Source organism: Colletotrichum godetiae, assembly GCF_030913485.1.
Source record: "Colletotrichum godetiae strain CBS 193.32 chromosome Unknown BDP55scaffold_54, whole genome shotgun sequence".
NCBI classification, from domain to species: Eukaryota; Fungi; Ascomycota; class Sordariomycetes; order Glomerellales; family Glomerellaceae; genus Colletotrichum; species Colletotrichum godetiae.
The window spans coordinates 101789-114616 of NW_026851302.1; the positions used below are offsets into that span (position 1 = coordinate 101789).

The following is a 12828-nucleotide window of genomic DNA, read 5'->3' on the forward strand; positions in this document are numbered from 1 at the left end:
GATAGTCGGTGGTCACTTTGTTTCTACCGAGGTGACATCCGCGGCCGGATCTTGGCATTTCATCGCCAATCGAATTCTTGGAAACAGGTCACGGAACAGGCGCAGTAGAAGACGAGATTTTCCAAGCTCGGATATCACGCCGAGGAAAATGGCGGTAATGACTTCCTACCTTCCTACCCTGGCCAACAAACTGGTATAACGGCCATGATGAACTGACTTTAGAGACATTGCACTACCACTATGCGTTCCAATACGGATTCTGCCCCGGCATCTCATGCAGGTCCCAGCCTGTTTCTTAGAGACAACGTGGAGGGCTCGGAACGAAGCCTAATTGGGATCCTGGTCGAAAATCCGAAGTCGGCCGCCCATTGAGTTGGGATCAGTTGCAAGATAGAAGGCACTTGACAGAGTCCAATCAGGCACAGATGGTTGACTACCATTGATTAGAAGTGAACTCTGTAAGAAAGGTCGCAGAACTGACTGAAGTCTGACACATTGCTCACCTTAGAAGGTCCACAACGAAAAGTCGAGCTTTCAAACATGGCGACGCGCAGAACCCGTCCTTGATTCGACGTCTTGACATGCCTGTCCTGTCGTATAGGGTTATTCCCGAGCGGTGCCAAGCATGTAATATTGGGCGAAGACCCTGCATGGCATGGTGGGTGAGGTGATGAGGGGTAAATACCTCGCTAGGAACAAAGTTCGGTGGCCAAGACACTTCGTCTGCGTGATTGCAACGGGACCGGGGACTAAATCAGTCCGCGCATCTTCATCCCTGGGGACGAAGGATAACGACTTCCAACGCACCTTCCTGAAAGAACCCATAGCGTATTGAAAGTTGGAACTGGGGTTGGACGCTCATCGTCCTCCAATTAACACCACTGCACTACCGTGTATCACAAGACATATCTTCACAGCATGTAGGCCTGTAGTCAAGTAAATGTAACATGTAGTGCCGGTACAATATTATTGAGTCGCTAGCAACAGTTAAACAAGCGGCGGATTCCTTCTAAGTCCATGATGTTACATTGCTTCTCAACATCGCCATCAGCTGCTAAGTTACCTTGGATGTTGAATATTCATTGCGACTGCAGTTTGGGAAGCTAATGACCCAAGATCTTATCATAATATGAGGACCAGAGCCCGCCATAGAGCTTTAAGATGGCATGAGTCAATCTCGCTTGGTTTTGCAAGAAGTCAATACGCTTGGATGGATCTCACTAAGGCTCGGTGATGATGGCTTTCTGCAGTTGTGTAAATAGTGTACAGCTAAAGCTCAATATGGTAAGGACGAAGAAAGTGTTACTATCAGGGTGTGGGTCGTGGAAAGATCGGAAACTTGAGTGTTTGATGCTGGAAGTCTGCCTCAACGCCATTTATTTCGGCTCAGATGGAGGCTTGGAGGCAAGACAGAAGTATGCCAAGAAGCCAGAGCAAGTACTTCCAGTATATCCATGATCAGCATGGTTGAATATTCCTGCCTCCGGTTGCGAACTTTGAGAAATAACGGAGTGTTTGATGACTACGCCCCCGGCCATCTGACTGACGTTCTATACAAGTAAGGAATCAGGCTGAGTGCCAAGTCACATCCACTGCATATTACCAACTAGAACATTGGTTCGTAGGACTTGACTGCCCGACCCATCTGTTGTTGAGTTGTTCGCCCAGCTTCAAGCCTGGTCACTTTTCCAGTTTCCCCGCTCCAGACAATCAAGCAGTGAAGATGTTTACTGCGTTAATTTCCGGCAAAAATGGCGTTTGGCACTGCGCTTTGCGAACACTGTTCGCTGATCGACTTTGAATACCTCCGTCATCCTACTGCAGCCGAGATCGAGTCTCTTAACACTGGTCAAAGGCCTACTGAAGACCGATTCCCGCTAAAATTTGGCCGACCCATCGATGGCGACCCCAGTTGGACTTTGGGTCGCACGAGCCGGATGAACGCTTCAGCGGCCACCTGTGAGTTTTGCAAAGCTGTCAAAGACGTTCTTATTCAGTAGAAGATGAGCTCAAAAAGCTAGCCGATGCTGGCTTGATGGATCCCTTGTGCTATGCCACATGTGACATTGCTGGGGCTTTGCAACCTCGAAAAGGCACTACATGGGAGTGGGCCCAGCACGGGGAGACAAATCCGGAGTTCATCATGAGACAATTGGCAATTTATTTCATACCTTTCGACAAGAACAGCTCAAACGGATTGAAGCCTGTATGTGTCGGTTTCAAAGAGGCGTCTTGGAAGGGAATGTTTCACTGCTTCCAGACATATGATGCGGAAAGACCACAGGGTTCATCCAACGTGCAGAACTTCTTCGAAAAGACTATCGATCCAGGCGATATCTTATTCACAGGAAGAAAGCGACCTTCCAAATTGGATGTAAGTCTTCCTATCCAATGAGTTAAACACTGCAAAGAGAACCACAAGTCATCGTGTGGTTCTGTTCAAGACGACCCTTGAGACAAACGGTCCCGGTTAGTCACTTCCCATGCTCGCGCGATTTTTCAATGAGAACTGACATCAAGCCCAAGCCTTGCGTCTCTCTTTTTTCTCATGATCGCGAAATTAGGGCTCGGCGCACCGCAAGTTCAACCAGTTCGCGGGTTCATGCCTGTCTTTCGTCTCATAGATGTCAATACGATGGCGATTGTGGAACACAAAGACGTGCACCTCAGAGACATAGACTACATGAATCTGAGCTATGTGTGGGGTACAACGCCTCAGGAAGTGACATGACTGGAGACTCATCGAATCAAGCTACGAAGAAAAGGCTCATTACGAGGCTAACTTTCTCAGACCATCGAAGACGCCTGCGAATTCACGAGATCCATGGGGGCTCGGCACACATGGGTGGATGCAGTTTGTATCATTCAGGATAGCAATGCCGACAAAGCATTACAAATCGGAAAATGGTCGACAAATACGCGAATTCTTGACTTACCATCATTGCCGCCAGCGGTGAAGATGCTCAAGCCGGCTTGCCTGGCTTTTCGACTTCCCGAGGCCGCCTACAGAAAGAAATAACGATCAAATCGCCCGGCTCTCAGTGTAGCATATCTCTTCTCTCCACAATGAGCCACACATCAAGCCGGTTTACGAATTTTATCTCAGACACAAAATGGTTCACAAGAGGGTGGACGCTACAACAACGACCTGTGGCGTGCAGGAGTATTACTCTTCTGCGGGACCAAATTACCTAGGCATGTTGCGAGTCACACTGGAGTGAAGAGGCCAACTCGGAGGCATCCGCAGTTGTTTTATGGTTCAACTTGACAGGTTCCGAATCCTATCTCAACTCAGCATACAGAGATCGGTACGCGCCTGAGATGGAAACTGAACAGATGTGGCACAAACTGCATCGTCTCACACGTGATTATTCAAACAGGGATATCACTGGGGACGGGGACGCCTACGACGCTTTCTCGGCTATCATTTAGCAGACACAAGATATTTCAGGAGAGCCCTTGTTGTGGGGGGATTCCCACCTCCAGATTTTAACTCGGCTTATGCTGGGAGCCAAGTTTGGAGGGGGTGGAACGGCGCACAAAGCTAACTACTCTGCCGATGACACCTCTTAACAGACAGATTCCATTCCCCAGCTGGTCTTGGATAGGCTGAAAGGGGCCTATTGGGCTGACAATCGAAGATCGGCATGTTGGAGCCGGATAAGCTGTCAGAATAATGCACGATTACAATTTACTGACGAAAAGAACAGCTTGGACCCCGTGATCTCTTGCTACGTTTTGAGATGCAACCGGATTTTGAGACTGGTTCAGGTTCGCCACTTATTTTGGATAATCCCAAAATTCCATGTGTCCCACGTGGAAGCTCTGCAGTTTCACTTGACATGATACAAGGCTTTTACTCTGACTTGACGACCGACGTACTGAAACCGATACCCGATGACCAGTTACTACTTCTTGGGCCGACGCGGCGCGCTTTCGGGTGACCGATCCCAGCAAGTCCGACCTGTGGCAACCTAATTGGAATCCACTTGAAAAGGGCCAGCATGCATATTATGTCCAGCATATCATCGATGCCGATGGCAGATATAGGCGAGACTGGCCGATGCAAAGGAAGCTGTGATGCGGGGGCGAATGAGAGTGGAGAGTATGAATTTGTGGTGATCGCAGAGAATACGGCACCTCCAGAGTTTGAGAAGAAGATAGTTGTACTCCAGGTTGCACGCAGGCATGACGGGGTCGCATACCGCATCAATATTGCGGAGATCAGTCAGGCTGGGTGAGAGAGGGCAAACACGACCCACGAGTTGATCGCACTGGGAAGCGAGGCGGACATTGCTTAGAGCCACAGAGAGCCTCATTCCTAAGAGACAGGCGTTCATCATTTTTCTCGTTGAGCATACAATCGAAATCGCGTATAATATATCGTCATTTGGAACGACGATCGGAATGAAACCAGTAGGCGTCGGCACCATCGAGAGCAGAATCAGAAAAATTACAAAGGTGAAAAGCTGGCTATCATTGCTATTTTCCAGAATACTATAGCTACCTATTCATTTCAAATCATAAGACTGTCTTCCCACTGCGGAAAGCACCAGTCAACTTGGACGTAACAGTACGCGATGTACAACCCTCATGTGCCATCAACTAATCAAAATGACTTCCTCCGACCCAAGGCCACACAGGCGACGTCGGCCACCACATTTACGAGCCAGCGCGTTCCCCTTTGCCCTTAGAAGACATTTCACACCTTCTGTGATGACCCTCTGCCAAGCAGAATCCCTCCCCAGAACCGGCTATCATATGTCCATCTGAATTCTAATGCTTCCTGTAGCCTAATGCATGGCTACTCGTCGGAGAAGTGATTAATCATCGCGTATTGCTCTCGGAGCTCCGAGTATCAGTGAAGAATCCTATTCCGTCGGGATATATCATGGGATCCCGCGGAAGATTCAGAAAATATCCAGCACGTGAGAATCTCTAAACACGGACCGGTGACTTTCCAGACTCTAGTCCAAATAAACTTGAAGCGCCAATGATCATCTAATCATTACAGGTTGACTCAGGTAGTCACCGCACGGTTGAGCTCATCCAGCCCCTCTTGCCGTTTCTGCTCGTGGAGAGAAGGATGGAAGCCTGCCATTCGATCTGACAGAACTCATCTCATCATAATGAGCACACTTTTTGATGTCTTCCTCAACATGCGGGCAGCTCGGATCGCGGCAGAGCATCATATCAGTTCCACGGTGGTTGGATGGATTATGAGCAGGGGTATACCTCGCTTGGAGAGGACGGCTCTTGAAGAGAGGCTCAACCCACCCGGTAAAACCTGCTCAACACTAAATTTACTCGAGACAACTTTAATCCCAGGTGATCGCTGGCATAGGCACGGCAACTACTTTCCGCGGCAAAAAGCTCCTAGCCCCTTAGGTAAATAGCTCGCGGATAATCGGACAGGTTGTAACGTCGAGATCAATTGCTCCAGAATCTGTGGCTCGGATGATAGTCTACCTAGTCAAACGCCCGGATCGGGCGTCTAAGCAAGTAAGGACGCGCAACACATCTTAGTCTGGATTGTTCAGCGTTCATGTCAGGGCCTGCGATTGACCGAGTTCGTGAAATCCAACGAGCAATGAACTGTTCAGCTCAACATTTTAACTCTAATCCGTCTCAAGCATGAGACTGAGAAGGATCGCCTGTCGATTGCCATCGAATAATCGCTGTTTCAGAAAGCCCAAAAAGGAATCCCACACGAGATAGCAGATTCTCACTCACTGGCTCCTGTCGTGTGGTGTCAGAGCTGTGCGGCACGAGCCAACCGACCTAGTCAGTTAGCCCAGGCCGCCTGTTCCTTTCACGTCTAATACTTCAACCGCTGGCCTCGGCCTCCGCAGATGCTTTCCCCGCGGCGACAATGATCTGCGACAAAAGCTTCGCACCAATCCAGTTTTCCATGGAAATTTGAAGCAATGGAGGCGGTGCTAAGTAAGTCGGCACAAACCTGCCGGTGGCCCAAGCAGAATACCAAATGCTTGGTTTGATGATCATACAACCTAGTCATATTGCTCGATACGTACTGGATTTTCAAGCGATATCTTCGTCTAAAGTGTTGCAGAAAATTCCGCTTACAGCCGAATCCGAACTTGAGGTGTCCGTACAGACTTTCCTAGTGAAGGGATGGCAGCACTTACATGACACCAGATGAACACAAATCCTCGATGGCTGTGCAACAGGCATACCATTTTCCCACGGACCTGAGAACATCATCTTAATTGTTTTGACGACGTTCGGTTACGCCGGCACGATGTGTAGAGGGTTGAGTTGACAGACCAGGGGGTGTCAGGCCAGCACAGCTCGCTGTTCAACATGTATTTCATCTCGTTGGTCACATTTGCCCATCAAATCTATGCCGGCTACATCTATAAAGCATAGAATATTCCCTTGAATAATTCGGGCCTTGAAACCAGCATTACACCAACAGCAGCCAGATTGTTTCATTGCGCCGGACGCTTTCCTTTCTTTTCTTACCCCCTTTCACCTTCAAGTCTATAGATACTTGATATCTCGCCTTTCCCTACACCCTCGGTATTTGACGTTCGGATTTCTATACGCCACAGGCTCTTACATCCACTCCAATAACAATGAAGCCCATTTCCGTTCTCTTCCTGGCCGGCCTCGCCGCGGCAGCTATCACAGACGCCGGGCTAGTCGCTACCCGCGACGAGATTGCCCGAGACCTTGAGGATATCACAGACAGTCCTACTCTTGTCGATAGAGACGAACAAGATTCGGCTCTGCATCCATTCTCGATTAAAGAAAGAGCCGAAGAGGATGATGAGAGTGATCTCACCGGCCGTGACATTGACGACGCTGCCACTTTTGGCGAGCTCATAGCACGCCAGGCCAACAACACTGCTGGTAGGAGATATGACAATGCGCTCTTGATTATTGGGCTAATTAGATTATAGGAGGTGGCAAGAAAAACAACGGAAAGAACAATGACGGCAAGAAGAATAACAACAACAACAACTGTCAGGGCTGCGCAAAGGGAAAGAAGAGGGGCAAAGACGCAAAGGGTAAAGCATGCAGATGTAAGAACGCCAAAAAGAACAACAATGCCGCGAAGAACAACGGGAAGAAGAATAACGGAAATGCCGGCGGAAACAAGAACAACGGCACGGCTGCGGACAATGGCAAGGGAAAGAACAAAAATGATGGCAAGAAGAACAACGGCAAGAACAATAACGACGGCAAGAAGAACAACAACAACAATGGTAAGGCAAATGGAAATGCCAACGCCGGCGCCAACAACAATAACAACAACAAGGATGGGAAGAAGAACAATGGAAACGCGAACGCCGACAAGAACAAGGGCAAGGATAACGGCAAGGGGAATCAGGCTGGAAATAAGAAGAACGGTACTGCGGTTGACGACGGAAAGAAGAAAAACGGGGGTAACGGCAAGGAGACTGGTAAGAAAGCCAACTTGTCTACGGGAGCTGGAGCTGCAGCTGCTGAAGCCGCCTAAGCGGTGGATGTCTTATATCGGGCTCCTAAGAAGGACAGGACCAATTGCTCAAGTGACGTGTCAGGCAGAGGGTGCTTGCAGATATTGATGCGACCAGACTAGAACATGGCAAAGGATTCATGTTTTCGGAAACCACGAAACAATCAATCGCTTCAGTGACCAAGTCTGCTTAATGATGATGGTTGAGATGACGGCCATATCTGTCTTGTATCGTAAAGTTTCTCGGGATTGAGACCAAACCCATTCAATACTCATGATGCATTTGGCGGCCATGGCCAAAACGTGACAATCTTCGAGATTACTCCCATCAAATAAATGCTCAAACGTAGAATGGAGACATTCACAACGCTCCCCATACAGAGAAAAGAGAGCATGAGTGTATCACGCGGACTCGTACTAAAATATCAGACTTTACATGATTTCCAGTGATCACTCAAGAGTTCGGATGATTGCGACGACTATTCTCGGCTTGGCGCGCTTTCTGAAGCAAGCCTTAAAGTTTATCAGGCGCCTTTATTGCGAGTACACTCGGCGAAAAAAGACCGTCCCTGGCGACTGGAAACGATCTTACGCCGCGAGTCGTGTTTCCAAAACAGACAGAAACGTTGCCTTGAACCTTGTGTCCATCAGTTATGCGGTTTTAGGGATTTAACACAAAACACCGAGGCCGATTGTCAGAAGAGGGAAGCACTATAAAGCCTCGGGATCGTCGCCTACGGCTGGGGAAGAGCTGTTTTTATCTCAAATAACCAATCTCTCTTAGACAAACAATAGTAATCATGAAGCTCCTCTCCGTACTCGTTGTTGCAGTATCGCTCTTCAAAGCTAGCGCTCTCCCCGTCGAGTCAACGTAAGTCTGGCAAGTGCTCTGTGGCAGAGCCTCTTAATTCTAACCGTGTGCCTAGGGGGGTTGAAAATGTTAGTCACGTCAAGAACGTAGCAAAAGCCCCACCATTCACCGGCGGAGTTGCGTTCCCCAAACGACAGAGCGACAAGGACACAATTATTAGAGAGAGAGGAAGGAAGGTACAAAATCAGGCGCAAGTGCCACCTTTTACTGGCGGTGTTGCGTTCCCGAAACGAGAGAGCGATAAAGATACGATAATTAGAGCGAGGGGCAGGAAGGTTCAGAACCCAGCAAGAGTACCTCCTTTCACAGGAAGCCCCGCATTCACTGGGAAGTAGTGGTGGAAGTGTACGACTGTACGCAGACTAGTGCACAAGCAAACACTGCTTCACTCAATATGTCATTTTCCCGAAGACTGAATCATCCACACTTTCGAGTCGAAAACAACACGACGCAGTACCTTTGAGATTCCACCAAGCCTGACTTTTCAGCACAGCCAAGCTCTCAATCAGTAAATCACTGTTGTTACTTCTTGTCAACATACTTGGTTGAGCTACCAGACATTATAAACAGGTTGGTAGACACATGTGGCCCACGCCGGTAATAGGTACCTGGTCCAACGCAACGTAATCACGGGTACTCTATGTAGCTTCTAGAGTCGAGGTTTTGACGTCAACAGTTCAAGTTGATGACGGTATAATCGACACACGCGTTAAAGCCGAGCTGTTCAAACCTAGAGAAGCTATTCAAGAGAACAAAATACTTTCCAGGCCTTCCGTTTGGGCTTTTGTGAGAGATATGGGAGTTGATTCGATATCAACAAGAGGACCCCAGTCGTATTCGATGCGATAGAGTGGTTGCCTCATTTATACCGGCTTTTAACGATTCCCAGACTGTTCGGCAGGCTGTGGACTATGACAAAATTCAAGCATTAATTATTTGCCACCACCAAAGCAGGGTTGCCCGATTGTCTGGTACGTTGATATAGCTCTCTCGATTCCAAGCCCAACAATATCAAACAATTGCGATGACCGTGTATATTTTGGTCAACAAATGTATCGACTTGTCGTCGGTTTCATCGTTCCTCTGTCATCGATGTTCTAGCTAGTAATCAATGAGTTCGAGGTACTGTATGACTGAGAAATAAGATGGTAACACATTCTGCCTCAGTTCGTGAATCACGATCATCTACTTCTTCACCGAACACACCGGTCGTAGCTGTGCTCCGTCCATTCCATGAACAGTCGTCTGAATCTGCATTGATAAATTCAATTGACAGAGCTCGATCTCGACCATACACACTTGACATGATATTGTCAGGGATGATAAGGTTTCCTTCGGCGAAACTGACCAAGCTTGTAGGAGATCCTGGTACTTGGAGATGATCCTGTAGACAATGCTTAATAATGAACGATCTCTATCAGAGCTTGGACAAAACTAACCTTGGAAGACTTTGGCTCCGGAGAATTGTAGGTTTTGATTGTAGTACCTGGGAATGGACTGAGGCTTTTGAATGTTTCCGCGAGGTTTGAGTGGGTAACAGCCCAGAAGAGATGCGACCAATAGAGTGTCTATCTTTAGGATCAATGATGAGCATTCCGCTCATGATCAATTCCAGCATCTGGCACACAAATCCTGCACAGGAGTTCAAACTCCTCAGTCTTTTAACCCACTGATTATATAGGTGTCAGATATGCCTAAATTGTAAGCCATGATGGGGTAGGGACTAATCAGACTCACTTTCTCCGCAGCTGGTTAAGCTGGGCTTGCTTACCCTTGCCTGGGACATGAGAAGTTACGAAGTAACTGTAATCAGGTTCTTCTATGTCATCCGTATCATCCAACCAGCGAATGGGATTGCGGTCTCTCTGGAAGTTCTCGATGTCTTCATACCCAAGTAGATAGCAGATGCAAAACTCGAGAAAAACTCTTTTGCTCGAATTTGCTCCACGGAAGCCGCACATTATGATAAAATACATATGAGCAGGGGCTTCTAGTTCCCATACTCGAAAATGGTGACGAAAATCATTTTTTGGTGAACATACAACAAACCAACGTGAAGGCGCTCCTAGTGTTGAAAGAGAGTCGTGTTGATGGGGTAATCGCCAAGAGTTCTGAACTCTTTCCTGCTCTTGATCTTGGGGCACAGTGGCAAGTGGTGATCGAAGATGTTTTCTTGGATGAAGTCTTCGATGCGGCTGGTTTGTTTCATTATTACCAGTGTAGCGACGATCCTTCGTCGGCTGCCAGTATCATTACCCCAGATTTGGCCAGCCTTTCGAGAGAAGTCTTCTTCAGTGATACCCTGATAGAGAGTTTTGACGACAGACATCATGGTTTTTGAGGTCAAAGATCCTTTCAAATGAATCGACTGGAAGATATTCCCCATGGTCCATCTCGCTCCGGTTAAGATTGCTCTCAATCTTTGTCGAATTTCATCTTCTATTTCCTCGATTGAAGGCATGCGATTGAAGACATCACCTTGACTGGGTTTGCGGCTGCATGAATGGTGTGCTGGCCAAGGCATCGCGCTGAAACCTAAATCACGAACAGAGACGACGGCATCTGTCTCGTCACAATCAGAGTGTTCAGGCTCCCCCCCATGATGACTTGACACTTTAATCTTATCGCAGTCTTGAGTGGATATACTTGCTCCGCCTGGCGATCCACCATGCCATACAAGTGGCGCAGCTGTTACAACCCTTAAGCTCTCAGAAGACACCCGGTGCGCTTTGCTCAAGCTCTGGGGCGTATTTAAACTGATATGAGCATCTTCCATGGCGCTGTACGATATCACATTTTCGTTTTCGACGTATACAGCTTTAGTATTGCTCGTGGATTGCCTCCTCTGCCTCGTCAATGTCGGTGGTGCTGTGGGGACGTCAGATCGTTGTGCGTCGGTGGGCCCACTTCTGTGCTATTGTTGTCGACTGTCGATGGGCGAGCTTGCTGAGTGCGGTCAGAGTAGCTTGTTGATTTGAAATCGATGCATCCGCCTTGTTGGCAATACGAAAGACATCTGGTGTCGGAGTGTAAGTAGACGGCAAAGACTCAAAGCTGTCAAGGGGTGCTCGAATCGTTGTCAGCGAGCCTTCTCACCCGTAACTCCCAGCTTGAGGTTGGGCGGTCTGCCCCAGTAATAGTATCTGCTAGGCAGGAAAGCCTCGTAAGGCGTTTGATTAGTACCTGATGTTGCCCAAGCATGTGCTTGAACCAATCGGCATGACGGTGGCAAATGAGATGCTGGGGTCGACGCTCGACTTTATTGGTGCTTCCTGCCCTCTCTCGGTCGAGTGCTCAGCTCCCTCTCTTGCTCGTCACACCTTGTATCTGCAGGCTGACCTGATCAGATGCGGGGGCCTACTAGAGTTGATTGAGGCCTCCCAGGTCAATTGCAGTTGAGAGCTGGAGTAGAAATCTCAAGATTCGGTCGAGTCAATAAGTCTTGATGGCAACACCCTCGTCTCGCCTTTCATCGAACATAAGTATCTGCAAACAGTAATACTCTATCTACAAAGCTCGACTAGAGTTCTTTGTCTGAATCAAGATGGCCACTTCTTTTAGCCCCCAGCCTTCTTTTCATCTGTGCCCCGACTTCAGCATCGCACCGCCGCCAAAGGGTCATCTTAAACTGGGCTCTGTACTGCGGGGTCTTGATCATAACAGCGTCTTCTCGCCACTTGACATTGGCGACACTGTCGAGGTCCCTGACTCGCAGCTGTTCCCACTCGACAAACCCTCCGAGAAGACCGGCTTCACTCGCAGTCTCAGAGAGCTCCGAGGCCTTGAGGGCAGCATTTGGGCAAAAGTCTTTGGCAGCGATGGGTTGGGTGCAATGTTCTCTTTTTTGCGCAACCGCGAGAACGACGAGATCCTGACAGTCAAGAAACTGTTTGTCCAATACTTTATCCCTACGTCCGAATACATGAAGAACGCTCTCCAGATTGATGGTGTAGCCTTCCACATCGATAATACGAAGCATAAAAAGCCAGTGTACTTGGTGACTGGGTTGATGTGGACTGCTGGAGCCAAGCTCTCCAAAGTTCAGTCCAAGAAGAACAAAGTCAGTGGACACGCTGCGGCAACGGACCCATACTCGGGCACCACGGCGGGCGCGAAGGGAGCGTACGAAAGTGAGGAGGTACTCGCCACGAGTTTTGACGGCTCAACGCCTTTCATTCTCGGGATTCGAGTTCGAAAGATCTGGTGGGACAAGAGCAGTGTGAGACACGACACTGAAGATATCGTTGGAGCAACACTTGGCGAGTGCAAATCGAAAGACGACGGCATCCTTGATGGGATCAAGTTCGTTGACGATGAAGATAGCAGCGCGATGAGACAATTTGTCACATATGAGACGGCAGAGGAACATTCCGTGACTTGGATTCTGACTTAAAGGACTCAAGGTCAGCAATTCTCACTGTGAATGCGGATTACGTACTGAGATTGCTGGTCAGTTCGCGTTGAAATGCAAGGCTGAGATAGGTAGTCTAAA

The 12828-nt window shown here is 48.5% G+C and overlaps 5 protein-coding genes across 5 annotated transcripts; 4 read left to right on the forward strand and 1 right to left on the reverse strand.

Annotated features, from left to right (window-relative positions):
* Positions 1–1751: 1751 nt before the first annotated feature.
* On the forward strand, positions 1752–2731 carry BDP55DRAFT_636456 (uncharacterized protein; the record flags this gene model as incomplete). Its single annotated transcript, XM_060572884.1, has 4 exons — positions 1752–1959; positions 1998–2374; positions 2412–2469; positions 2565–2731. The coding sequence occupies 4 exons, from the start codon at positions 1752–1754 to the stop codon at positions 2729–2731; spliced, it is 810 nt and encodes a 269-aa protein (XP_060424735.1).
* Positions 2732–6430: 3699 nt separating this feature from the next.
* Positions 6431–7726, forward strand: BDP55DRAFT_719452 (uncharacterized protein). The gene is made up of 2 exons (XM_060578437.1): positions 6431–6876; positions 6927–7726. The coding sequence occupies exons 1-2, from the start codon at positions 6600–6602 to the stop codon at positions 7484–7486; spliced, it is 837 nt and encodes a 278-aa protein (XP_060424736.1). The 5' UTR covers positions 6431–6599; the 3' UTR covers positions 7487–7726.
* Positions 7727–8265: 539 nt separating this feature from the next.
* BDP55DRAFT_636458 (uncharacterized protein) lies at positions 8266–8671 on the forward strand (the record flags this gene model as incomplete). Its single annotated transcript, XM_060572885.1, has 2 exons — positions 8266–8336; positions 8392–8671. 2 exons carry the CDS (start codon positions 8266–8268, stop codon positions 8669–8671), a joined length of 351 nt encoding a protein of 116 aa, XP_060424737.1.
* Positions 8672–10401: 1730 nt separating this feature from the next.
* On the reverse strand, positions 10402–11557 carry BDP55DRAFT_636459 (uncharacterized protein; the record flags this gene model as incomplete). Its single annotated transcript, XM_060572886.1, has 3 exons — positions 10402–11204; positions 11433–11461; positions 11520–11557. 3 exons carry the CDS (start codon positions 11555–11557, stop codon positions 10402–10404), a joined length of 870 nt encoding a protein of 289 aa, XP_060424738.1.
* Positions 11558–11880: 323 nt separating this feature from the next.
* On the forward strand, positions 11881–12729 carry BDP55DRAFT_697316 (uncharacterized protein; the record flags this gene model as incomplete). The annotated part of the gene is made up of 1 exon (XM_060577669.1): positions 11881–12729. One exon carries the CDS (start codon positions 11881–11883, stop codon positions 12727–12729), a length of 849 nt encoding a protein of 282 aa, XP_060424739.1.
* Positions 12730–12828: the final 99 nt, after the last annotated feature.